General features: G+C 40.8%; 1 protein-coding gene across 5 annotated transcripts in view; it reads left to right on the plus strand.

Annotated features, from left to right (window-relative positions):
* KIF20B (kinesin family member 20B) overlaps positions 1–27,525 on the plus strand; it is a 125,564-nt gene that overhangs the window by 90,217 nt on the left and 7,822 nt on the right. For 3 of the 5 annotated variants that reach the window (XM_073685535.1, XM_073685536.1, XM_073685537.1), the window contains exons 23-34: positions 3,273–3,333; positions 4,481–4,606; positions 7,942–8,075; positions 10,145–10,300; positions 12,694–12,876; positions 13,844–13,984; positions 15,455–15,544; positions 15,916–16,125; positions 18,979–19,047; positions 23,565–23,660; positions 24,819–24,939; positions 25,082–25,227. In XM_073685535.1, coding sequence (XP_073541636.1) covers positions 3,273–3,333; positions 4,481–4,606; positions 7,942–8,075; positions 10,145–10,300; positions 12,694–12,876; positions 13,844–13,984; positions 15,455–15,544; positions 15,916–16,125; positions 18,979–19,047; positions 23,565–23,660; positions 24,819–24,939; positions 25,082–25,227 — 1,533 coding nt within the window. The remainder of the gene's footprint in view (positions 1–3,272; positions 3,334–4,480; positions 4,607–7,941; positions 8,076–10,144; positions 10,301–12,693; positions 12,877–13,843; positions 13,985–15,454; positions 15,545–15,915; positions 16,126–18,978; positions 19,048–23,564; positions 23,661–24,818; positions 24,940–25,081; positions 25,228–27,525) is intronic. The other 2 variants (XM_073685538.1, XM_073685539.1) reach the window with 2 other exon arrangements.

The raw sequence follows: 27,525 nt of genomic DNA on the forward strand, positions 1-27,525 counted from the left end.
GCCTCTATAGACAAACGCAAAAGTCAGTAGTGTGATCTCAAGGTTGCTACACTACATTTATCGCTGACATCTTTATTCCAGGCATAGTCATACTCTGTAGCCCCAATTCATTAAGATTGGGGTTTCCTACGCCAGTCGTAATGATGGGCTTGCAGAAGTAAGATGTGCAGAATTCATTAAGAGGCGCATTCTACTTAATGAATCCGGTGCATCGTATCCGTAGCTTGTGCCTCGTCAAAAATGTTACTCCAGTCAGGGACTGGTGTAAGAAACGTTGCCACTTGTGAAGAATTTGACAGGCGGGTGTAACCAGACCTTCTCCCATCCCAGCTCCTCCCTAGCCCATTTTGGTATATTTTAACCCAAACCGGCACGAAAATGACAAATGTTGCAAAATGTTTGCATAACTTTGCGTTGGGTAAAAGTTTTGAAACCATTCCATGTGTTTTATTCCAGTATTCTGGAATAAACACTTCAATGAATCAGGGCCGATGTCTCTGACTTCTGCTTCTTTCATGCGGTGGTAATATCTCAGGGAAGAGGTAGTCAGAGATGATTCTTACACTTTGCTGACTACTGCAATTGCATTGGCATTCTGTAAGTAAATGGAGCTGATCTGCACAGTTGGTGAAAGCCTCCTCTGCCTGCTTGGTCAAGTTGAGAGTAGGAAGGGAACAAATAATTACTTTTTTTTTTCTTTTGTTCCATCGTTTTATAGAATTTATACAAGTTGTCGTTTTTCAAATTTCCCCTCTCCATATTTTTAGTCATCAGAGGAAGCCATCATCCGAAAATTACCAATTTTTTAAATGTTTTTTTTTTTTGTGATATATTTTTGTTTAATTTCTGGCAGTTTTGCATTTTTTCCCCCATATCATAATCTATATTAAAATCTAAAGTAAAATGTTGCAATTTTCACATCAGCAACTGAGACTTTTAGGCTGTAATTCCTGATGTTTCTGGTAATACATGTGTACGTAGCCTCAATTAATAGAGTTCAACTCCATCTCTTGTATTAAAGCAAAGGTAATAGCATTGTGAAAGGAAGCGGGAGCAGGGCAGCTGTGACATCGCCTATCATGATTTGAGGGATCGTATATCCGCTGAATACAGAGATGTTACCTGTCAGTGTAAGGGCGCAGTCAGACAGCTGTATAGATCGGAGCGAGATCAGAACGCAGTGCACAGACTGGCCGGCGGCTTTCACCCTCGGGTCAGGAGAGTCGCCGGCCAGTAGTCCGTGCACTGCATTCCAATCATCTCTCCGATTTATACGGCTGTTGGCAGATTTATAGTCTGCTGTAGGCTGACTAAGACTGCGCCTTAGTCCTGCCTCTGATGATAAGAAGCCTTCTGAAAACTCGAAGTCTAAAAATGCCCCAGTGGCAAGTGTGAAAATTGCAAGATTACAAATTTGTTTGTTATTTATAAAAAAAAAAAAAAAAAAAATCATGTGAAATGAAAAACATTGGCAATAAAAAAATACATGTAACACAAAAACCTGATTTAAATAGTAGGTAGTTTTCTGATAGCTTCCTTTTAAAGCTCTACAGTTTCCTTACTATTCCTTTCTGCTTGCTTGGGGTGGGGAGAGAAGTGTTTTCCTCCTTGAGTGACAGTTCTAGAAAGGAGCTTGTCCTGCTGCTACAAATTAACAGTTTCACTGTTCTGAGTCCACTGCTATCAAAAAATTTGCACATAGAGATGACTGTGCATTTGAACAAGCACTATTCTCAGGAAAGTGAGAGCTGTGATTAGAACTTCTTTGGAAGCTGTCTATGCTGTTTTTTTTTTACGGACTGGATAACCGCTGAGGAGGGGAGAGGGAGGTGAGCAGCTAACTGCTGTATAGAAATCAATGTGATGGAAAGAGCTGACTGGGATGTTGGGATTCATCTCCTCTCCTAGAATGTAACTTTTGCATATATTTGGCTGGGTAGTAATGGACAATCTCCTTGGAAACAAGCTGTACACTATGTGAGATAAAACCTCTTACAGCTGGAGAATAACAGTAAATAGAAAAAGCAAGTTAATTGTAAACTTGCTTTTTTTCATGCTCTCTAACTAAAGCAATTTAAAAACAAGAGAAATACCTCTTAGGCTATGTGCCCATGATGCAGAAATGCTCCGGATTTTTTCCTGAGCATTTCTGCATCTCCCTGTCAGAAAAAACGCATGCGGATTGTACATGCGGATTGTACATGCGGATTGTACATGCGGATTGTACATGCGGATTGTACATGCGGATTGTACATGCGGATTGTACATGCGGATTGTACATGCGGATTGTACATGTGATTTTAGCATCACTTGGAAAGTGCTTGTCAACTTGGTCACATTATATAAATCCATGCAGCCGGCATGGATTTATATAGTGTGACTCCAAAGAATGTCCAAAAATAAAAAAATAAATCTATACTTACCTTACCGGAGTCTTGCTTCGCTCCGTCCTGGCTGCCGGCAGCTCGCGGTACACTACACTGAAGGACCTGCCGTCACAGGACTAAATGACGTCAGCGCAGGTCCTTCAGTCCACTGCGATTTGCTGGCAAGCACACCGGGGGCCATCAGAAGGTAAGTATAATGTTTATTTTTTATTTTATTTATTTTTTTACAGGTTCTATGGTACCCGGGTCCGGAGGAGAGTCTCCTGTCCTCCACACCCGGGTACCATCCGCACATTGAATCTCTTGGATTCCGCATCTACATATACAGTGATGCGGATGTCATGCGTTCCAATGCAAGTTAATGGCGGCGAAAACTCAGCACCTCCGCAAAATAATTGATAGTGCTGCGTTTTTTTCCGCAATGATAATCCGCAGCGGAAATTTCCGCAGCATGTGCATAGCACATGCGGATTATCATTGGGGAACATGGCAGGCCTTCTACCAAGCGTTTTTTAAGCGTTTTTGCAGCTGCGGAAACGCTTAAAAGCATAGTGGGCACACAGCCTTACAGTATTCTTTCCAATTACAATTCAGCTGGCTTTTTTTGTCCCATTCATGGAACTACCTGCAACCTCAAGTTTCCTATAGTGCAACAAGAGAGCTGACCATCTGCTTTCATATAAAGCAGAAGAATAGAGCATCACAGCCTGACAGGTTGTATTAACGTGTTTGCAGAATATTAGTTGATAACTAGGGCATCCACTTATATCAAGTTGGGAATGATTCTGATTCTTGCATTTACTCATCAGTCTTTGATTTATGTTCCCATAAAGGTTACTATTGAATAGCAGATACTCATAAACTGCTTGTATTTGTTTTTAATAGGAACACCGTGATTATGAGAAAACTGATAACACTACGCAGCTTTACCAGAAGGCTTGTGAAGGTAATGAACTTCATATATTACCTATGCTTCTATGTGATCTTTACATGCTAGTATGTGTATGTGTGCGGACCCTATATAAACCAGGCCTGTATTGTGCTGGCAGCTCTGGAGGCAACTGCAGCTTATAGGGACAAACCATGTTCACGATGTTCTAGATGGAAATTATCAAGACCTTTTTATGTTGCTTTTCTAATGTAAAAGTTGCAATTTTTTGTTATGCATAACTTTAGCAGTTTTTAATCATTGTGCTTCCCTCACCACTTTTCATTAATGATGGGAGAAGTGGGCTGTGTTTGACTCAAGGGTGTGTTGGCTGACAAATTTACTATATATTTTTTTTACCAGAAATTACATTTTAGCACAGATCTATGACAAAGGTACTCCAAATATATTATGGACCATGTGCCTTTTAATAAATTGTAACATCTTTCTCCAAACTGAGTGTATGAAATGCTGATCTTAGTAAATGTTCCCCTGATCATTAACAGTAATTAGGAAAGCTTACACCTAGGGGATGTGACGGGGTAAAAAAAAAAAATCGGTTTCTTATTTTAATGCGGATACGCCACAAACTCATTATGCATTACGTGTGGATTTTGTTAGGGATTTGCTGCAGATGCAATACAAAGGGTGAAATCCATACAGAAAATGGAAAAAAAATAAAGGTTAAATGCCTCTGATTACAAATCTACACCACATGTCTGTTTCTACGCAGACAGTTTTTGACGTGATTGTGGACTTGATTGATGAAAATATCTGCTTGCTGATACTGTAATATGCTGCATACGACCGTGCCTGCAGATTAAGGCCACAGCCCCACTATCAGTATTTGGTCAGTATTTTTTCTCATGAGTGGGAGCCAAAACCAGGTGAGGAACAATCAGAGAAAAGGTAAAATAGAAACAAGTCACCAATTCTGCATTTATCACCCACTCCTGGTTTTGGCTCCCACTCCTGAGAAAAAATACTGACCGAACACTGATAGTGGGGCCGTGGCCTAAGACAGAGTCTGCAGCATGTCTGCTGTATGTTTTTGTACAAATCACATTGCTACTGTTTTTTTCCCCCCGTAAATCTGTAACATAGGGTAAGCACATAAGATTACAGGTGATTAAAGGCGGCTAAGACATGTATCTTTTGGTCTCAGACGTTAAAGCAAAAGAAAAGTTAATTGAAGACATGAAGCTGACACTTGTTGAGCAGGAACAGACGCAGGAAGAACAAGAGCTAGCACTTGAAGCCAAAACAGAAGAAGCTGAGAAATTAGCTGGCGGTAAGTGTATTGTATGGAAAACCAGTAGTTAAAGAAGTTGTCCACTACTTGGACAACTCCTTGTCATAACCCTCGCTTGGTGCTGATAAAATAAAAAAAGCTTATGCCCCCCCGAGTCAGTGCCGTTCCAGCGGTGTCGGCACTCGCTCTTCCCGAGCGAGCCTGGACTTCCTCTTCATATTCAGTTCGGCAGAAGGCGGGGACAGTGACGCCAGCGCTGAACCGCACGGGGGGGACGGGGGGACAACCCTTGTAGTGGACAACCCTTTTAATAGTCAACTGTCTGTATAAATATTGGCACAGTTCTTAGATAAGGAGTGTGAAAGTTTTATTGTCCTGTGATTGAGGTCTGGTCCGGGGCTGTGATGCCCCCACATAGTCTGAGGTGCACATTCCTTAGTTGATGTAGAATGACTTAAAGACTATGTGGGGGCATCACAATCATGGACCAGACCTTAATCGCAGGACAATAAAACTTTCTTACTCCTTATCTATGAACTGTTCCAATATTTATGGACACAACTGTTTTCTCCTCATCCCACATTGATAGTTCTACTTCACGTCACTTGTCTGATTACTGTACTATTTTGTCCTCTTGTATATAAATATGTAACTGTTTTGTGTTACTTTATGCCTGATGAAGAGACCTGAGTAGTCTCGAAAGCTTGCAACTTGTTACCATATTTTCAGTTGGTTAAAAGGTATCAACCACTGAGGACTCTCAAATTTTAATATTTTCTATCTACTGGCTAACACAGTACACAGATGTATATATTTTTTTATATATCCAGAAAAAGAGTGAAACCTGCTCGTCATCCTCTGTAGCACCCACATGTATTCCATGCTGCTGCTTCCATTATACAGCAGTAAAGAGCTGTGTGGCTGTGAGTCCAGTTCTGGGAGAAGCTATATAATTTGCTAGCAAGCTGCTGATCTGTGTGTGCTTCTTCTCTTGTGTATGGCTCTGCTCTTTACTCCTCCTCCAGTCTCTATAGCGTTTAATTGGATGTGTAACCTGACGCCTCACTGTGCTGGCTCTCAATCTTGCTTTGACCAAGACATGTTTGTGCTGTATTTTTCAGAGTGTAAGGCGAGTTGTGGAACCAGGGGAAGAAAGTGGAGAAAGAAGCTGATCTTTCTGATATACAACCCCTGGCAAAAATTATGGAATCACCGGGCTCGGAGGATGTTCATTGAGTTGTTTAATATTGTTGAAAAAAAGCAGATCACTGACATGGCGCAAAACTAAAGTCATTTCAAATGGCAACTTTATGGCTTTAAGAAACACTGAAAGAAATCAAGATAAAAAAATGTGGTACTCAGTACGGGTAATTTTTTTCAGACCAAGCAGAGGGAAAAAATTATGGAATCACTCAATTCTGAGGAAAAAATTATGCAGTCATGAAAAACAAACACACAAAAGAACATTCCAATTCATCACTAGTATTTTGTCGCACCACCTCTGGCTTTAATAACAGCTTGCAGTCTCTGAGGCATGGACTTAATGAGTGAAAAACAGTGCTCTTCATCAATCTGGCTCCAACTTTCTCTGATTGCTGTTGCCAGATGATATTTGCAGGTTGGAGCCTTGTCATGGACCATTTTCTTCAACTTCCACCAAAAATTTTCAATTGGATTGAGATCTGGACTATTTGCCGGCCATGACCTTGACCTTGTGTGTCTTCTTTCAAGGAATGTTTTCACAGTTTTTGCTCTATGGCAGGATGCATGATCATCTTGAAAATGAGGTCATCATCCCCAAACTTCCTTTCAATTGATGGGATAAGAAAACTGTCCAAAATATCAATGTAAACTTGGGCATTTATTGAAGATGTAATGACAGCCATCTCCCCGGTGCCTTTACCTGACATGCAGCCCCATATCATCAATGACTGTGGAAATTTGCATGTTCTCTTCATGCAGTCATCTTTATAAATCTCATTGGAACGGCACCAAACAAAAGTTCCAGCATAATCACCTTGCCCGATGCAGATACACGATTCATCACTGAATATGACTTTCATCCAGTCATCCACAGTCCACGATTGCTTTTCCTTAGCCCATTGTAACCTTGTTTTTTTCTGTTTAGGTGTTAATGATGGCTTATGTTTAGCTTTTCTGTATGTAAATCCCATTTCCTTTAGGCGGTTTCTTACAGTTCGGTCACAGACATTGACTCCAGTTTCCTCCCATTCTTTCCTCATTTGTTTTGTTGTGCATTTCCTGTTTTGGAGACATATTGCTTTAAGTTTCCAGTCTTGACGCTTTGATGTCTTCCTTGGTCTACCAGTATGTTTGCCTTTAACAACCTTCCCATGTTGTTTGTATTTGGTCCAGATTTTAGACGCAGCTGACTGTGAACAACCAACATCTTTTGCAACATTGCGTGATGATTTACCTTCTTTTAAGAGTTTTATAATCCTCTCCTTTGTTTCATTTGACATCTCTTGTGTTGGAGCCATGATTCATGTCAGTCCACTTGGTGCAACAGCTCTCCAAGGTGTGATCACTCCTTTTTAGATGCAGACTAACGAGCAGATCTAATTTGATGCAGGTGTTAGTCTTAGAATTGAAAATTTACAGGGTGATTCCATAATTGTTTCCCTCTGCTTGGTCTGAAAAAAAATTATCCTTACTGAGTACCACATTTTTTATCTTGATTTCTTTTAGTGTTTCTGAAAGCCATAAAGTTACCATTTGAAATGACTTTAGTTTTGTGCCATGTCTGTGATCTGCTTTTTTTCAACAACATTAAACAACTGAATGAACATCCTCTGAGCCTGGTGATTCCATAATTTTTGCCAGGGGTTGTATATATTACAGTGTTTCTTACATTTTCTTGTACAACTAATTTATTGAAAGTTTGTTGTTGAAACTACAGTGACCACTTAAAGGTTTTATCTGGGACTTATGAGTTTTTTTTACCCTATGGGGCTAAGTGCTTGCACTCAATCAGTTGCTAGCAACCTGCCTATTTTGCCCTGCAGCAATCTTTTCTGGCTCATGTGGCGATTCGCCTGCTTCCTTTAACCTCACGTCAACATGACACCTCTTCCAATGTGTTCCCGTCCGTTAGGCAGAGAGGAGCCGGCTGCCATTCGGCATGGCATCGGCAGTGACTCCTCATGAGCAGAGCGATAGAGAAGAAGCTGCTCTGTTGACATGACGTCAGTGGAAGAAGGAGAATAGCTGCCTGAGCCGGAAAAGAGCCCAAAAAAAAAAATGGAAAAGGCCCTGCTGGACAAATGAAAAATTTCCTGTAATTAATCAGTGAGTTGGAGTATACTGCAGTGCATATATGTGGCCATTCTTATATTTAATCCTCTTCTATACAGAGCTGGAGCTGTGGAAACAAAAGTATAGAGAGAAAATATCTGGTAAAGAAAATGTTCTAGAGCTGAGCAGAGAAACCAACAATAACTCCGAAACTAGCAATACACAAGCCATCAAGCTCCAGAACCGACTACAGGTAAATGTGACGGTGCGTTGATGGAGATGTCGCTGCCACACAATGATCAGATCACGTCATGCATGATACCTTTATGGAAATGTGATGTTTGACCTGAAACCTGACCTAAAGGCCCCGTCACACATAACGAGATCGCTAGCGAGATCGTTAGTGCGTCACGGTTTTGGGATCGCTGGAGAGTCGTTTCGTGATCGCTGGGGAGCTGTCAAACATGCAGAACTTCACAACGATTTCGGCTGCCCCAGCGATCTAACTAACGATCTCGGCGGTCGTTGGGACGCTTTCACACAGCAGCTATTTCAACAATCCACTCCTTGATGGGGACTGTACTGTGTCACAAAGGCGTGCATAAAATTACTTTTCCCTGCCCCCTCATCTCCGATTGGTGGACGCTGCTGCGTTCTGATTGGGCGGCCTTGGTCGCTACAACGATCTGCAAAATCAGGACTCAGTCGAATGAACGGATATCAACAGCCCAGAGAATTCTGCTAGGATCTGCAATCCAGCACGAGGTCAGAAACAAAGGATGGAATCGCTCTTCTGTTGCCTTCTTTATGCATGGCGGAAAATGAGAACGCTGTAGCGACCACCAATCGGGGACGAGGGGTGCGGAAAAGTCCAATTTATGCACGCCTACGTGTCTCAGTTCTGAATTGCTAACGAGGTCGTTTATAAGGTGTCAAATACAGCGATGCACACTGCCCAGCGGGAGCGCAACGACCCAGGAAAGGTCCAGGAAGCTTTGTAGCGATCAGCGATCTCACAGCAGGGGCCTGATCGTTGCTACCTGTCAGACATAACGAGATCGCTATTGCGTCACAAATACCGTGACGTATCAACGATCTCGCTAGCGATCTCGTTATGTGTGACGGGGCCTTAAGTCCCCATATGGTTCTTGTGTATGTCAGTTGCCTTGAAACCCTGCTGCTACACACTTCACTTTTAACCCTTTCCCAATTGAGCAATTTTCTGTTTTTGCACTTTTATGGGTTTTTTTTTTGTCCTTTTTTTTACCCCAGCAACCATAACTTTTATTTTTCGGTCCACATGGCCGTATGAGAACTTGTTTGTTGCTAGATGAGTTGTAGTTTGGAATGACATTTATTTTACCATTCCATGTGCTAGAAGACTAACTAAGGCTGTGTGCCCACGATGTGTATTTCAAGCGTTTTTGGTGCGGAAATTTCCGCAGCGTAAACGCATGGTAAGCCTTCTGCCATGGTCCCCTATGCAATTCCGCACTTTCAATGCCCATGCTGCAGATTTTTCCGCAGCGTTTATGCTGCGCTCAAAAATCTGCAGCATGTCCATTAATTTTGCGGAAGCGCGGCGTAATCGCCGCCATTGACTTGCATTGAGACGCACATAATCCGTGTCAGTACATTTGTACTCACGGATTATGTGTTTCAATGTGCGGATAGTACCCAAGTCTGGAGGAGAGGAGACTCCAGGAAGGAGCGCAGCAACACACGCCGGGCCATCTGAAGGTAAGTATAGGTTTATTTTTTTATTTTTTGACATTCTCTCGGTCACACTATATAAATCCATGCTGTTTGCATGGATTTATACAGTGTGACCTAGTTGTCATGCACTTTCCAAGTGATGCTATCGCCTGGAAAGCGCTTGTCAATCTGCATGTGAAAACGCTTCAAATCCGCATGTATTTGGCAGGAAAAACACATGTACAATCCGCATGCGTTTTTTCTGCCAGGGGAGATGCAGAAATTTTCTGCTTCATTTCTGCATCGTGGGCACATAGCCTAAGAACATAAATTCCATGTCCAGTAAAATTGCAGAGAGATAAAAAAAAAAAAAACATTGTGCAGTTGTTTTTTTTGGGAGGGGAAGGTTTGCTTTTACTTCTTTAAGGCATCCATAGTGCTGTAAAAATGATGTGGCAATATGATTCTACAGGCCAAATTTCTATACTTTGATTTCTGTTTTTTTCCCCCTTCATTTAAGTGGTGAAAAAAATTCAGAAATTCGTAAAAAAACAAAACCTCATTTGTATCATCTTTTTCCAATATATGCCTACTGTTGTTCTTTATATGCTCTTCATTATTATATAGGAACTTGAAGAGAAATGTAACAATGACAAAAAGAAATGGTTTGAAGAAAGAAAGACTCTTATTGCTCAGGCCAAAGAATCAGAGAGTCAAAGGAACCGGGAGATGAGAAAATTTGCAGATGACAGAGAGCGTTATGGAAAGCAGCAGGCAGAGCTGGTGAGCGGGTTCATACTTGCATTTATATGTACATTATTTTTACACAGTTTTAAATATATTGGGAAAAAATCCACATTGCTGTTATCAGTTCAGCAAAACGACTAAGCAATGCTCAGCACTGCATGACTTACCTGGGCATGCTTATTTGGCTGTGTATAATATAAATGATTTTTAAGGGGATTACCATGCCTAATAAGTATAATTGAAGGGATAATGTGAGTTCTGCTGCTCATAATTCCCAAGGATTCTCGGAGTCATGTGTGAAGCAGACAGTTCCAGAGTGAATCACTGGCTGTCAAGGAGTCAGAAAAGTTACTATTGCTGGAAAACCAGCTTTTCCTGGGAAATCTATTCCTTAATGCAAGTCATGTGTTAAACATTGAGCTTTATTTCTGTTCTCTTTGAAAGGGAACTGAATACAGAAAATACTCCCAAATCAATCAGCAATTTCCTCCCTTAAAGAAGCATGCCCACTAACTTTTTTTTTTATTCATAAAATGTGTGTATATAGGCATGTAATGCAGTGTGAGCGTATTAATATACTCGCCTACCGCTGCTCCGTCCGGTGTCCAGCACTGTTCTTCTCCTCTTCCCAATGACCTCAGTCCTCTGCAGACTGGCCGGGTCATGCTGTGCTGTACATGACCCGGAAGTGTATTTTATAATGAAAGCCTATGGAGCGTCACAACGAGGCTTCAGAGGCTGTCATTGTAAAGTAGACTTCCGGCTCACACACACCGCATAGAATGTGCCGGCTAGTCAGAATTGCGGGGCCTTCACTGAGAAGCAGAGAAGAACGTCGCTGGATGCCGCAGAAGACGTCGGTAGGTGAGTACTGTATTTTTCGGACTATAAGGCACACTTTTTTCCTCCCAAAATTTTGGAGGAAAGTGGGGGGTGCGTCTTATTAAGGAGAATAGCGCAGCCGCCGTCTCCAGCAGCGGGTCAGCGATCGCATGTGCCTGCTATTAAAGAACATGAATATCCATTACTTTCCACGGCCATAGGCATGTGAAGCACTGAATATTAATTCTCCTCTATAGCAGGCACACAGTGCCAACTGCAGCGGATCGGCGGTCACGTAGATGAGAGGTGCCGTGCATGCCAGGATGGGGATGAGGGGTGCCGTGCATGCCAGCATGGGGATGAGGGGTGCCGTGCATGCCAGCATGGGGATGAGGGGTGCCGTGCATGCCAGCATGGGGATGAGGGGTGCCGTGCATGCCAGCATGGGGATGAGGGGTGCCGTGCATGCCAGCATGGGGATGAGGGGTGCCGTGCATGCCAGCATGGGGATGAGGGCCATGTATAACAGGAAGGGGGACATTTGTACAGAATTGGGGGATATTAACCCTAGACATTACCCGTATAACAGTGTCAGCAGCAGACCGCCTTCCACACAACAGTGCTTCATGACCACATTTTTTTGCTTCAATTTGTTTTCTTCTATTTTACTCCTCTAAAACCTAGGTGCGTCTTATAGTTTGAAAAATACAGTATATTAATACACTTACACTACATTACATGCATGTACACACACACATTTAATGAATACAAAAGTTAGTGGAGTGCTTCTTAAAAAAATAAAAAATAAATAAAAAAAAATCATAAATCAAAGAGCCTTATAGCTCATGAATGCTGCCTGATCCACGGCCATCATTATTTATTTATTTTTATATAAGCTGACAATAGATTACATTTATATTATTCACCTTGACATGTTGATAAATTGGTACTGTTTTTTTTTGCTGTTTTTTTATATGTGTATGTATATACAGGTGCATCTCACTAAATTAGAATATCATCAATAAGTTAATTTATTTCAGTTCTTCAATGCAAAAAGTGGAACTTTGTATATTATATCATTACAAACAGAGTGATCTATTTCAAGTGTTTATTTCTGTTTGCTAGCATATCCAGTGATGATGTATGTGTGTGTGTGTGTGTGTGTATATATATATATATATATATATATATATATATATATATATATATATATATATATATATATATATATATATATATATATATATATATATATATATATATATATATATACACACAATTATATACACACGCTAAAAATTCTGTGGAAGCAGGGTTGAAAAGCAATGTCTGACTGTCATTTGTTCATTTTCATAGATTTTTAATTTATTATTACTTTTGTCAGATTCAAGTTATTTCTGTGACCATTGTGATGGGTACCAACAACTTTTACCACGTGTGTGTGTGTATGTATATGTGTAAAATATATATAGATAGATAGAAGGTACAGCACCCCTGGATATGCTGGCATGTGAAGTCGCTGAGTTTCGGTCGTGTGCCTAGGTAAAGCTTTCTCTTTTCTAGGAATGAAGATCTTGTATTGACCATCCTTTTGCATTCTCCTCTAGGATCATCTCTCTGCTCAGCTGGCTGAGAAAGACGATACCCTGCAGAAGTGGCGAGAAGAGCGGGACACTCTCCTCTCCGCACTGGAAGTGCAGTTGAAAAACTTACTTTCCAGCATTGCAGAAAAAGAAAAAGAAATTGAAATCCTTAAAAATTCTAATAGAGGCGACAGTCTTACCCCTCCAGTATGTGCGCTATGTTTGTCACCTAAGCTAATTCTCTATGATGCGCTATCATTTCCTTCAGGACTGTGCCAACTTTTTGTTTTTGAGCTTTCAAATTGTTCATCCCCTTCATATGAGATCCAGACATGTATAACTTTTTAAATTTCCATCAAAATAGCCCAATAAAGGTTTGTTTTTTGTGGGACAAGTTGTAATTTTGAATGACTTCATTCACCATATAATGTAGTGAAAAAGAGGGAAAATCCAGGTGAAGTGAAAAGGGTGAAAAAACTCAATACTGCCATTGTGTCTTTGTTTCCTCACCAATCATGATAATGGAGATTGTGTCCTCTGTTTATGTGAAGTGGAGATTGAGCTTGTGCTGCTTCATTAAAAGTCTATGAAACTTATGGTAAAATCTGAACACAGCACTGTGATGTCTCTGCCAGTATCCCAGACATTGAATAGAGCGTCGGTGCACACGCTCGACCTCTGCTCCATGTCATCAGAACCCCTGTTCTTGAAATGTTTGGGGGCTCCCCAGCGATAAGCAATATGCTGTGGATAGGTGGTAAATTGTTACGGGACAGCTCTGCTCCATTCATGCTCTCTGGGACTGGCAGAGATTGCTGAATATGATTCTTGGCTTTCTCCAGCAGTCCTATGGGAATGAATGGAATGGAGATGTGCACCCTTGATCTCTGCTCCAGGCTCCTCTTTCTGGTCATCTAAAAGTCCTTTGACTACCTAATGCCAAAAAGGCCCGTTTTGACATGGACTCGTTTGTTACACAGCTGAGGTCTAGGTTTCCAAAGTGGAGGTATTTAGTGGTCTCAACCTACTAACAGGTTCCCTTTTCCTACTTTATAAGCTGTGATTATCTACCATTTTCACTCGTGTATTAAACATACTGTTTTTCTATATTAACTGTTCTTGGACTTTTTTAATTTTAAATTGACTGACTGTTATTTTTATATTAAAAACTTAGGACTCTCTTGCTGTGGAAGAATTGAAGAGGCAACTGGTTGCAAGTGAAGCCACCATCAAGGAGTACCAGGACCAACTAGCCAAGCTGGAACATTCCCAGTCTTCAGCCATGACTGCAGCAGAGAAGGTAGATCCACGCAATGTAAGTCTATGACTTAGTTTAATTGTATTTTTTTTGTTGATGGATCTTTAAGAAAACGAAGCTGGTGTTTCTTAAAATGAATGTCCATTCCTGATCCACTGTTAAAGGGAATCTGTCAGCAGGATTTTTGCTATGTAATCTGAAGACAGCAGGAGATAGAGGCCGAAACACAGAATTCAGGGATGTGTCACTTGTCAAAGTGCGTGCTGCTGTTTACTAACTATGAAGGATTTATCACTAAGAGATTAACATTGCTGGACTGCATCAATCCAACAACACCCCTCCCCCTGTGATAAGGACCTCACTGTCTATGGACTTTGCACATAGAGAGCCTGGTGTGGGCAGAGTTAGCTGTGGTGTGGGTGTGGTTAGCTTTCTCAGCTCTGCTTCAGTCTAAATCTAAAAGCTGTGTGTCAGAATTGCTGCACCCAGTAATCTACGTGATACATCGTTAGATTCAGCTTCTCTTTGCCTACATTACTCTGCTCTCAGATGAGGTAGCAAAACCCTGCTGACAGATTCCCTTTAAATACATTGAAAATGTATATTTCTTTATCGCCTAATTGGGGGGCACAAATAGCCATAGGGGATTTCTAGTTTTTTTTTTATAATGACAACCTATCAGTATTGGATACAGTACAGACCAAAATTTTGGACACACCTTCTCATTTAAAGATTTTTCTGTATTTTCATTACCATGAAAATTGTACATTCACACTGAAGGCATCAAAACTATAAATTAACACTTAGCTGCTTTTTTCTTGCCATAATACAAATTCTAACAGTCTATTCAGTAGGACTATCAGCTGTGTATCCACCAGACTTCTGCACAACACAACTGATGGTCCCAACCCCATTTATAAGGCGAGAAATCCCACTTATTAAACCTGACAGGGCACACCTGTGAAGTGAAGACCATTTCCGGTGACTACCTCTTGAAGCTCATCAAGAGAATGCCAAGAGTGTGCAAAGCAGTCATCAAAGCAAAAGGTGGCTACTTTGAAGAACCTAGAATATAAGACATATTTTCAGTTGTTTCACACTTTTTTGTTAAGTATATAATTCCACATGTGTTAATTCATAGTTTTGATGCCTTCAGTGTAAATGCACAATTTTCATAGTCATAAAAATACAGAAATTTCTTTAAATGAGAAGGTGTGTCCAAACTTTTGGTCTGTACTGTATGTGGGGTGTGGGAGGAGGGGGGTCAAATACCTGGCACAGCCACCTATCAACTCTGAAGGAATTGTACTGAACTGTTAAGATGTGAATGGTTTCCATTAGTAAAGTCATTCCTACTACTATAAATATGATTAATATGCATATCTACATATGTATATCCTCATGTACAGAAGCATTAACTATGATGTAGTGCTCTTGCGTTATAGTCTGTGTATTAGACTCTATTGACCATTTTGATGCACATTTTTGCTTCTTGGAAATGGTAATAATGTTCTTTTGGTGGTGTAGGTAATGAAGTCACAAGATCAGTCTGCAATTCATTGCCAAGAAAAGAAGTCTTCCACCTCCAGTGGTGCCGATTCTGCATCTGACATTCAGGTAAGTTACGAAGCATGAACCGGCAAAAGATGCAACAGCCTGACATGCGGCAAATTTCTTTTCTTAAAAAAAAAAAAAAAATAAAATAATAATAATAAAAAAAACCTCTCCCAAAATATAATTCTGAATATCAGGACTATAAAACAATTCTGACTAGTATAAGTACTACCAATGCATATTGCGGCTTCTTTACTTTCAGTGCCAGTTTCTGGGCTGATGTAAGCTCGCTCAGGACTGTTTGCTGCTAAGTTCTGATTCTGGGGACACCCCTTAATCACTTCTCCACAGGGACAGAGCAGTCTGGCAGAAGATGTTTTATGTCATGTATTTAAAAGAATAATGATGATGTCTTTTTTTTTTTTTTTAAATAGTCACAGGATGGATCGGATGTAGTGTTAGACTCCTCTATGATTTCTACAGAGAACGGAAAAACCAGCAGATTTCCTCAACCTCAGATGGAAATTCGTTTTAGCCCAGTGAAGCCTAATAAAATGGAAATAAAACATCGTGGTGATGACTCGCCTGTTACTGTGAAAATATCAAGGCCTCCAAGAAAGAGGAAGAGCACAGACATGGAGCAGGTAATACAAAAAATAATAATTTTGCAGTATTCTTAGTTTTGTATTTATAGTTCTGTCTTATTCAGGCCATGATGCCATTGGTGTATACTGAAATATATTGGATTTAACGGGAACTGGTCACCAGAAAAACCGCTGTTATTCTGCAGGTTAATAGCGTTATGCTGCCCGGCGCCTGCACATAGCCTAATGTTGCGGGTAGAAAATGAACTTTATTCTCCCCGGCAGTGTTCTTGTTTCAGTCACGGTGCATGCGCGAGTTCAGTCCCTGCTCTGAGAATACAGATTGGCGGCTGTAACCGCTCCCCAGGCCCTGACTGACAGCCAGTCCAAATGCCGGAGGCGAGGTTACAGCCGCCAATCTGATTTCTTAGAGAGCTGACTGAAACTGCATACCCGAGGGCACGGCTTCAGTCTTGGGAGCAACGCCAGTGTGGGTTCAGTTACTGCTCGGCGGCTGTAACCGCGCCCCCAGGCCTGACTGACACTCGCTCTGCATTGGGGCCGTCTGTCAGGCAGGGTTGGGGCGCGGTTACAGCCGCCTGAATCAGCACCGTCCCGTGACTGAAACGGAAACACTGCCGGGGAGAATAAAATTAATTTTCTCCCCACAGCGTTGGGTTAAGTTCAAGCGCCAGGCAGCATAATAATGCTGTTAACCTGCAGATTAACCCCATATCTGCAGGTTAATAGTGTTTTTTTCCTGGTGACAGGTTCTCTTTAATTACATTTGTCATAAGGCAGCTGATGAGTTTTATAAGTTCATTGAATGCTTGTGAAGGGCTAAAACCGCAGTCATTGAGGGACCTCACTGCTCAGTCCATGAGCCATAGTTCAAGTGAACTGTGCAGGACTTCATTTTACTTTCTAAAAATGACTTGCCACTGCTGGAACAGCAAGACATCCCTTTCAGCACCCACTCATGTTACTCTGGATATTATTGAGAACAGTGGAGCATTACAATTTTATGTTTACACAACTTTTTGGTTTCCCACCACTACTCTTCCTGTTGAAGGGGGGCTATATGATCCGTAATTGGCTTCAACCATCACATTTGTTTAACAGGATCAAATTATAGAATGACGGTCTCTGTACTGAAACTGCAGTTTTTACGGAGTCCCGTGAGGGGTTGAGACTAGTGATGAGCTCGATGCTCGGGTGTTTTCCGAGTATCTTCAGCGTGCTAGGATGTTATGTTTTAGTCACTCCGTTCTCATGATTTGCGACTGTTTGACAGCTTTAATACGTGTGAGGAGTGCCTTTATTAAAGCTGTCAAACAGTCGCAAATCATGAGCACAGAGTGACTAAAACATAGCACCCGAGCATGCTCCCCGAAAGGGTTAACAGAACATGCTCGCTCATCACTAGTTGAGACATCTTCAATAAAGATCACATTTCAGCAGTCTTGCTTCTCACAGTAATACTGCCTGGGATATCTCCTATATGTAGACAAGGGCTTACCCTATTGACAATAGATGGACACAGCACAGCTCTTCTTCCTCTTTCCTTCTCTGTACAATGACTCCTGCACAGTTTTCAGAGCATGCCTAGAAAAATTCTCCCATAGAAGACCAAGCGTTTTTTTCTGACTTGTTTTCTATGGTCCATGTGACTTCAGTAAGGCATATTTCTAAATGTTTATTTTTTTAAAGAGGACCTTTCAACAGTTTGAGCTTGTTAAACTGGTCACGTCATGGAATACTGGCTGGAGAGCTGAACACAACATAGTGGTTTTTTTTTTTTTTTAATTTTCTAATCTCTGCTACAAAGATATTATTACTTTGTAGAGTTTAGGTTATAATTTATGATAAGTCCACCTGGGAGTTACCAGAGATTCTCCTCTGGAGGCATGTACTTTGTTCCCTGCATGACATTGTCCAATCATAAGCAGGAAGCTTCAAGCAGAGGAAAAAGAACAGGCTATGTGCTTATTCCTGATCTCTGCACTTACTGTGTAGTATAGAACAGTTCTTAGTGTCATTACAAACAATTCCATGTCTTCTTTCAGGAAGCTCAATGTGGGGGAAGGGGAATACAGCAGAGCTGAGTGTGATTACAAACACGTCTGTAAGTGCAGCTCTCCTCTCAAAGCTCTGTCTGCTCTGTGGCACACACACACACACACACACACACACACACACACACACACACACACACACACACACACACACACACACACACACACAGCTCTATATTACACAGTAGGTGCAGAAATAAGGGATGATTACATCACACAGGAGAAAGCATGTTCATCTCACCTACTAGGGGCGTGTTCTTTTTCCCCTGTAGGTCTCCTCCTGCTTATGATTGGTCAGTGTCATGCAGGGGACAAAGTACATGCCTCCAGAGGAGAATCTCTGGATTTGCCCCTTTGGGCTTATCATAAATCTTACCCTAAACTTTACTAGTGAATATCTTTGCAATGGAGATGAAAACTTAAAAAAATAAAAATGGTGTTTCTTCAGTGCTGCAGCTACTGTTCCATGGTGTTGAACATGTTAAACCTGGTGTCATCTCTAAGCAGCTCAGACAAGGTGGCACCCCCTATAATCATGTAGAGGAAATAAAATAAAGAAAACAAACACAGACGAGAAAATAAATGTTTCTGGTTTTAATCAGTAAAAAAAAATCTATGTGATACATTACCTTTAAATGTATCTGCTGATTGAATCTACTTTCAGGAAGAAAATTGCTATTTTTCGGCTTCTTCATTTTAACACGACCTTCATGCAAGAGCAATCTGAGATGTAATGTCTTGTGTACTCTTACGTGTAACATTAGAGAAGAAGCTATCAATTAGTCCAAACGTTGTGACTGTAATAATTGTCTGTTTCTCTAATTGATTTTCTTTTAAGACTAAAATGCTCTCAAGCTGCTGGAAAATTAGATGTAAAGAAACAGAGGGGTCTGGGAGCATTTGTCAGGTATTGAATTTCCTTCATGGAGTAGGTGAATTCATTACCTATAAATCATAATTCATGTAGAACCCGTTAGTGGGTTTTGTATATATGTTGATTCATTTATTAAAGGATCAGTGATCAATCACAGAAGAAAAGATGATTGACTTAAAGCTAAAACAAGAACACATTCCTAAATAAGTCAAATATAAGTAAGATGGCAATACATACCAAATTTAATTACATTTTTTTTTTCCCTGAATTTTTTTTCATCACTTGAATAAATAAAAATGATACAAGTTTGTTTTCGCTGAAATTCTACTGGCCTGGAGATTCACGTTGCCAGGATATTTTTACTGTGCAATGAACGCTGTAAAAACAAATTACAAAAAATAAAGTATAAATACAAAGTATATGTAGAAAAGTTTTGCCTCTTGAAAGAAATGGAGGAGAAAACGATAGCGGAAAAACAATGATCTGTGACGGGGAAGGATTAATCAGATTGTTAGAAAACTGTGCCAATATTCAGTTCACAAATTTGACACCATTTTATGTAAATTCTGTCCTTTAATAAATATTACTTAATGTCTGTGCCTCATTTCCATCAGACCCCAGTGTAGACTGTTATATATTTTTTCTATCGTCTCATGAGCGTCATCCACTTCATTTACCATATGCTAACTGTTCTCTATCTGCGACACGATCTCTGATTTTATGAGCGATTATAATAACTGGAATATTTGGCTGTTACGAGAGCACATTGGTAATCCACGGAGTATCCATTATGGATTGCCTAGCGTTTTTCTCTGCAGCTTCACTTTAATTATGAAGGTTAATCTCTGCAAGTGTTCTGTTAATTAGGAAGTGCAGCCTCTGTAGCTGAATGAATGTGTTCTTATGTAATTCTGCCCAGCATAAGTGGCAAAACTATAGGCCTGATTCATCAAGATCGGCATTGTTAACGCTGGTCTTGATGAGGAGATGGGCTGGAATCAGAGGGTCCTGATTCATGAAGAATTGGAACTGAGCGAAAATTGCGTGAGAACATCAAAAGTAGCATAATTTTACCTCTGCCACAAGTTGCGCCAAAATTATGCGACTTTTCAAAAATCTTTACTCCAGAATACTGGTTTTAAGCTTTGTATTTTGCCCTTTATGTCTAGAGATGGCTCTGGACCAATGCAGAATATATTTAGGGGTACGTTCCCACGATCAGTGTTTGTTCAGGCTTTCACGCAGCTGAATTTCCGCTTGAACCCTGCACCTCATCTCCCTGGCGGTTTTCCTTGCATTTTTGCCGCATACATTTTGTCTCTCTTTGGTATGTTAGATTAGATGCGCATAGGTATAGATAGATAAATATGGGGTAGATGGATATCATTGAGATGTATAATCAGCGCTTTGCATGTGTAGTTTACTGTACATGTATTTAGCTAATAAATGAAAGAAGAAAATGACGTTGGGTTCCCCTTATTTTTGATAACCAGCCAAGGTAAAGAAGACAGCTGGGGTCTTATATTATCAGGCTGGGAAGGTCCCTGGTTATTGGGTCTGTCCCAGCCGAAAAATACGAGCCCTCAGCCGCCCCAGAATTACCACATCACATTAGATGCGCCAATCCTGGCGCTTTGCGCAGCTCTTCCTGATTTGCCCTGGTGCGGTAGCAATCAGGGTAATGGTTTATGGGGTTCCTGTCAGCTGTGAGTTGTCAAAAATCACATATTCTATCAAGCTGTCTTGGGGTTCGTAATGGAGAGGTGTTTTTTTTAATAAAGACTCCCCCACACTATCCCTCCTCCACCAATTTATTGAAAAAAAAATCCCATGCCGGTTTGACGTTGTTGCTGAGAGGACGGGGCCCACAGCATCGCCCGACTCCTGTCCCAGCCACCGTCGGCCTCCTGTGTCTGTGACCCCTCTCCACCGACAACGCCCCCCCCAGGTAAAATATCGTAACTTCGCATTATAAGACGCACCCCTTTTTCCTCCCAAATTTGGGGGTGGGGGTGGAATGCGTCGTATAATTTGAAAAATATGGTACTTTGGACCTGCATGGGATTTTTTTCAATAAATTGGTGAAAGGAGGATTGTGTAGGGGAGTCTTTTTTATTCAAATAAAGTGGGTTTTTTTCTGTGTGTTTTTAATTTTTATTACCAGTTTAGTAATAGGGTTGTCTGGTAGACACCTCCATTACTAACCCCAGGGCTTGATGCCAACTGTGATTTTTGACAAATCACAGCTGTCCTCAACCCCAGCTACCATTATCTCCATTGCCACTGCACCACGGCAATCGGGAAAAGCCAGGCAATGCGGCAGAACTGGTGCATCTAATGTGATGGGGCGGCTTTGGGCTTGTATTTTTAGGCTGCCGCGTTTCCAAGAAAACCTAGTTTGACAAGCCGTCTAGGCACTAGCGGGCAAGACCTAACTAGTCCTGTGACATCCCCTGCTGGCTTCTCTCCACTCCAGTTGATTGACAGGCCTCTCACCTGTGTACATAGTATGTGGTTCGTGCAGCATTAATCCAATAACAGGGTTCCCTTTAAGACTGTCTCGTCTAAAGGTTACACAGGTTTAGAAAATCTGTCTCTGTTGTGGAAGGGTACAAAGCTAATATCAGCATATTGGGGGCTATACAAACCTTTCACTGTAACCACAACTGATCTGTTGGGTTAAGAGAGGTTTTTCTCCCATCCACTGGATTCATCAGCAGTTGACCTTTAATCATTTTTTCTGTAGTACTCTTTCCATCTATTACCTAGGCTTCATCATGTGCATTCATGCGCCCATCTATTTGTCCAGGTTTATTGCATTGCCAGTCTCTGGGGAGGTTGTCAGGCCGCAGTCTGTCTCATTCTATACATCCTGTCCTATATTGAGTATCCATTTGGCCCATTATCTTCCTTGTAGTCTCTCGCTTGTGTTCATCCTGCAATCACATATTGCTTCATAAGTGCTGGTAAGTAATATCTCTTGGGAAATGCTGAAGAATATGTATCACACATCCTAGTTTGTCAGCAGACTCAGGTTTTTATTAGTTTTGCCAAATTGCAGCATTATGTAAATTCATCATAGTCATGAATTTAGATACAGTCATAAAACGCACAAATATTAGAGGCCTCACATCCACCAATAGAAAAGAAGATTACTATGAAATAAACTATATAAATCAATGGCAAGGAATATTAAAATCATTTAAATATACATAGAAAATGCATAAACTCAGGTTCCAATGTTTGCATGTTCTGCTGTCTAGCAGAAGTGTTTGATCACCGCTGCTGTCTACCTTGGAGATCAGTCTCCTGGGCTACAAACTGCAAACAAAAGAGAAGTTAAACTTGGCCCATTTGTAATTTGCTTTATTTAAAAACAATCAGTATGTCTTCAGGGAGTGGCGATGCGTTCAGTTATCAAAAAAATTTTTACCACCTCCTCCTGGTGACCTCTAAAATCAATTGCAGTGAAAAAAAGCAGGGAGAAGTGACTGGAGCACCACCTACAGTTTTTGTTGACACCTTGAAATGGATTGTCCTCAGGAGACGGTGCTGCAGTCACTTCTCCTGTTTCACAGCTTCCCCTCAACGACATCCTGAATTAATTGCAGTGAAAGAAGCAGATAGAAGTGACTGCAGCGCTGCCCCACACGACAAGACATCTACCAAAATACTTCATTTTCTACATTATATAGCCACGTATAACTTAAACGGGTTGTCCCAACCAAGGAGGTTATCACTGATTGCTGGGGTCCCACTGCAGAAGCCCCCACAGATCCTGGGAACACAGCCCTGATGTGTCCTAATATGAATGGGGGTGATGAATGTGCATTCGCCACCTGTCTTTTCGTTGCCTATGGGACTCTCCGAGATAGCGGAGCACCACGGACCCCTAGAGGATGATTGGAGGGCTGGCGTGAACTTGCTTAGTTGGAACAAAAGAAGTAAAGAGGACCTGATAGATATCCTGGCAGGTCTGATATTGCCTTTTTAAGGTGCAACCTACTTAATGGGGAAAGTCTAAGACACCAGAAAGTCTGTGAGATAAAATTCAGCGCTGACCTCTATCCTGGTACATGGGAAGCTTCCCCCAAGGCATGAAAAAAAGGCAATTTTTCAGTTCATCAAAAATGCTTAATGTTTGCTAGAATATCAGGGATTTCCTCCAGGGGATGTGGCGTATTTGATAGGCACAGTTCTATGGTGGGAAGCCACGACCTTCCTTGTCCCAATGTTTTTCTCTTTGCTTAAGGCATTTTTAGAGGACAATAAATATTTTGATACATTTGATATTTTTCTACATGCGAGATCCCAATTTCCAATGTTTTCCCTCCGGAAATGGTGAAGTAGCCATCGATACAGCACTGTATCATGTACAGGAGCCAGACACCTTCCTGGGGGCAGAGCGTGGAGACTCCTAATGGCTTCTCTCTCCATCGCTATCTAGTGCTTCTTTTTACTCCTTGAGTTATTGAAATTCTAAAAAAAAAAAAAAAAAAAAAGTCTGACAAAAAGCTTGTAATATTATTTCTGTTTATTTTCTTGATAAGGACCCTGTAAAAATTGAAAATAGGAAAAATACAAGAAATAATAAAATGACTCCCTCATTCTTGGCAAGTCCTGCAGCAAGTATCTATAGCTCCAAGGTTGGTATCGCTAGTTCATTTTTTCTGAATATACCGTAGTAGCAGCTGAACTTGATATTTCTGGCATATATCTGTTATAAGGTCATCTGTCTGTTTTCTCAGATCAATTCTTATCAATAATTTTGTAGCTTTATTTGCCTGGGTGTATGGTGGCATTAATCATTGATTAGTTCTCTTTGTGATAGTCTCTACAGGGAATGTATCAGCAGATTTGTTCTACGTTATCTGATAGCTGTATGATGTAGGGGCAGAATCTCTGATTCCGGCGACTTATCACTTATTGGACTGCTTGGTGCAGTTGTGATAGAATCCCATTATTTTCTTTTGTAGAGTTATGTGTATATCTCCGTCCGTCCATAACCCTGATTGGCAGCTTCCTGTGTACACTGTATATTGTCAGCAAGCTGCCAATCAGTAGGGGGAGCAGGGTTATATAGATTAGCCTGACTGTCCTGCACATGAGACCTAGTCCTGCAGTGATAATCTGTTGTGGATAAAACACTGATTGTATTGAAACTATAGTAGCTGCTGAGCAGGTAACACATCACTGGAATCAGGCTCTCAGCCCCTACAAAATGCTGCTGTCCAATTAAATAGCAAAAATCTACTGACCGATTCCCATGACTTTATTAGGCAAAGTCTAAAAGTGAAAGAAACTCATAAGAGAGGCAATGCTCCCTGGGATTTGCATATCAATGAAATAAAAAAAAAAAACAAAAAACTCTTTGAAGTATATGAACACTAAGGCTAGGTTTCCACGGTGCTAAGGCTAGGTTTCCACGGTTCCACGGCTAAGGCTAGGGTTCCACGACTAAGGCTAGGTTTCCACGGTGCTAAGGCTAGGTTTCCACAGTTCCACGGCTAAGGCTAGGTTTCCACGGTTTGGCTGCTTGATTCAGTTGAAACCTCATGCACATTCAGTGGCGAATGGACACTCAAATTTTGGGGTAAAATTGGTAAAAATTACTGCTGCAACATAGGCTCTCAGCCTGGGTGTCTATCTCTTGTATAGTCATACCTGTTCTTTTTATACATATTTTTTCAGTCTTTAGGCTTAGCGCTGTTACTTGTTGATCTTGCTATGCTATGATTGTCATTTTACATAGAAATGAGATGACCTCCGTATGTGCCAAATTTAAAATTAATTTCTACTTTCAGAAACAGTCACTGAAAAAGCAGCCGTCAACGTCAAGTACAGCATCAACTCAGAAGAAAGATGGCACATTACAGAAGCTTGGAGAATTCCTACAAAGTTCTCCTTCCATCTTTCAGACCAAAGGTATTGAGCATTAAGTGGTGTGCCCTTCTTCTATTATTTTTTTTTTCTCTTTACCCTCTAATTCTGAATTGTTTTTGAGATTGAGCTTTTGGGACAAGGATATTAACAGAACAATTGATTTTTTTTTTTTTTTTTTTTTTAGCAAAAAAATTCCTTGAAACTATTGGAGCACCTAAGACTACAGGTGCTTACACTGGCCGAAATGCTGATGAGAGTAAGCCGAAAAAATCCCGAAGAAAATTATACACTACTGAAATCTCTGCTCCACTAGACATCCCTGCCCATGCAGTAAGTGCACAATCCGATTAGTGCATGAATTCATGTTTTGTATTATATGAGATTGTATAACATGTAAGTTAAAGGGATCGTACAGGTCCCGATCAGCTGTTTGCACAGGTCCCGATCATTGGCACCCCTGTCACAGGAACGCTGGGTGCCGATTGGTTGTCATGACAGCTGGGGTTTTGCAGAAGACCCCTATACCTGTCATTACAATACTCCTGTGAATGCCGGCTCGTGGCCGGCGTTCATAGGAAATCGTGATTTTAGCTGTATATAGTATATATGACAGGCAATCGCAGCTTGAAGTCTCCTAAGGAGCCTTTTGAAGTCAGAAAAAAGTGAGAAAAATAAATAAAGCACAAGTTTAAATCACCCCATTTTACCCCATTAAAAAAAAACACATATTCAGTAGTGCTGCTTTCGGAAACGTCCGATCTATCAAAATATAAAGTAAATTAATCAGATCGATAAACGGTGTAACGAGAAAGAAAGTCAAAACGCCAGAATTACAATTTTTTTTTTGGCCTTTTCAACACTACAATAAAATGTATTAAGAGGCGATCAAATCTACCCCAAAATGGTATATAAAAAAAAAAACGTCAGCTCAGGACGCAAAAAATAAGCCCTCACCCGGCCCCAGATCTCGGAAAATGAATACCCAAATTTTTTTTTCCATCACTTAAATAAAGAAAAAACGGAAAAAAAAAACAACCTACACGTTTGGTATCTGCTTACTCATACCGACCTGTGGAAATTAAACTGCTAGGTAAGTTTTACCATATATTAGACATGGTAAATAAAAAACCCTAAAAACAATTGTGGAATTGCACTTTTTTTTTTTTTTTGAAATTTCAACTCACTTGGAATTTGTTTCAGTGCATCACAACTTGTCCCACACATAAAACAAACCCTCATATGGCTATGGGACAGAAATATATATGAAAAAAGTTATGGCTCTTGGAAGAAGGGGAGGAAAAATGGCAAAAATGGAAAATCGCAAGGTCCTGAAGGGGTTAATAGGTCCCACAGCAGCTAAAAGTACACAATGTATTGAGCCATTACACCACAGCCCCGTAATACAGTATAGTTGCCACTCCTGGGTAATGCATCTCATCTCCCGTTGAACTGAATGGGAGATGAGCTACATTACCAGAGTACATTCACTACATGTAGCACTCGGATGTGGCTCTCCGGCTCAGTACACAGTACGTTTGCCTGTTGTGGCTTTCCTAATATCTACATAGTAAGTTTTTAAGGTTGAAGGAAGACTAAGTCCATCTAGTTCAACCCATAGCCTAACTTGTTGATCCAGAGGAAGGCAAAAAACCCATGTGGCAAACACTAAGCTCCACATTGGGGAAAAAAATTCCTTCCCGTCTCCATACGACAATCAGACTAGTTCCCTGGATCAACGCCCTATCATGGAATCTAGTATATATAACCTGTAATATTATACTTTTCAAGAAAGGCATCCATGCCCTTCTTAAATGTTAGTAGAGAATCACTCATTACAACATCATGCGGCAGAGAGTTCCATAGTCTCACTGCTCTTACAGTAAAGAATCCCCGTCTGTGATTATGATTAAACCTTCTTTCCTCCAGACGTAGAAGATGCCCCCTTGTCCCCGTCTCAGGCCTCAGAGTAAAAAGATCAGTAGAAAGGTCTTTGTACTGTCCCCTCATATACTTGTACATAGTAATAAGATCACCCCTAAGCCTTCTTTTTTCCACAGTAAATAACCCCAAGTGTAATAACCTGTCTTGGTATTGCAGACCCCCCAGTCCTCTAATAACCTTGGTCGCTCTTTTCTGCACCCGCTCTAGTTCAGCTATGTCTTTCTTATACACCGGAGACCAGAACTGTACACAGTATTCTAAGTGTGGTCGCACTAATGACTTGTATAGAGGTAAAATGATGTTCTCCTCATGAGCATCTATGCCTCTTTTAATGCATCCCATTATTTTATATGCCTTTGCAGCAGTTGCCTGACACTGGCCACCAAACGTAAGCTTGTCGTCCACCAATACACCCAGGTCTTTTTCAGTGACAGTTTTGCCCAGTGTTTTACAATTAAGCATATAATTATACATTTTATTTCCTCTGCCCAAGTGCATTACCTTACATTTATCCCCATTAAAGCTTATTTGCCATTTATCAGCCCAAGCTTCTAGTTTACATAGATCCTCCTGTAATATACAATTGTCCTCCTCTGTATTGATTACCCTGCAGAGTTTAGTGTCATCTGCAAATATTGAAATGCTACTCTGTATGCCCCCTACAAGGTCATTAATAAATGTTAAAAA

The sequence above is a fragment of the Phyllobates terribilis genome, unplaced genomic scaffold (genome assembly GCF_046119375.1).
Source record: "Phyllobates terribilis strain yellow unplaced genomic scaffold, ASM4611937v1 Scaffold_5__5_contigs__length_657084704, whole genome shotgun sequence".
NCBI classification, from domain to species: Eukaryota; Metazoa; Chordata; class Amphibia; order Anura; family Dendrobatidae; genus Phyllobates; species Phyllobates terribilis.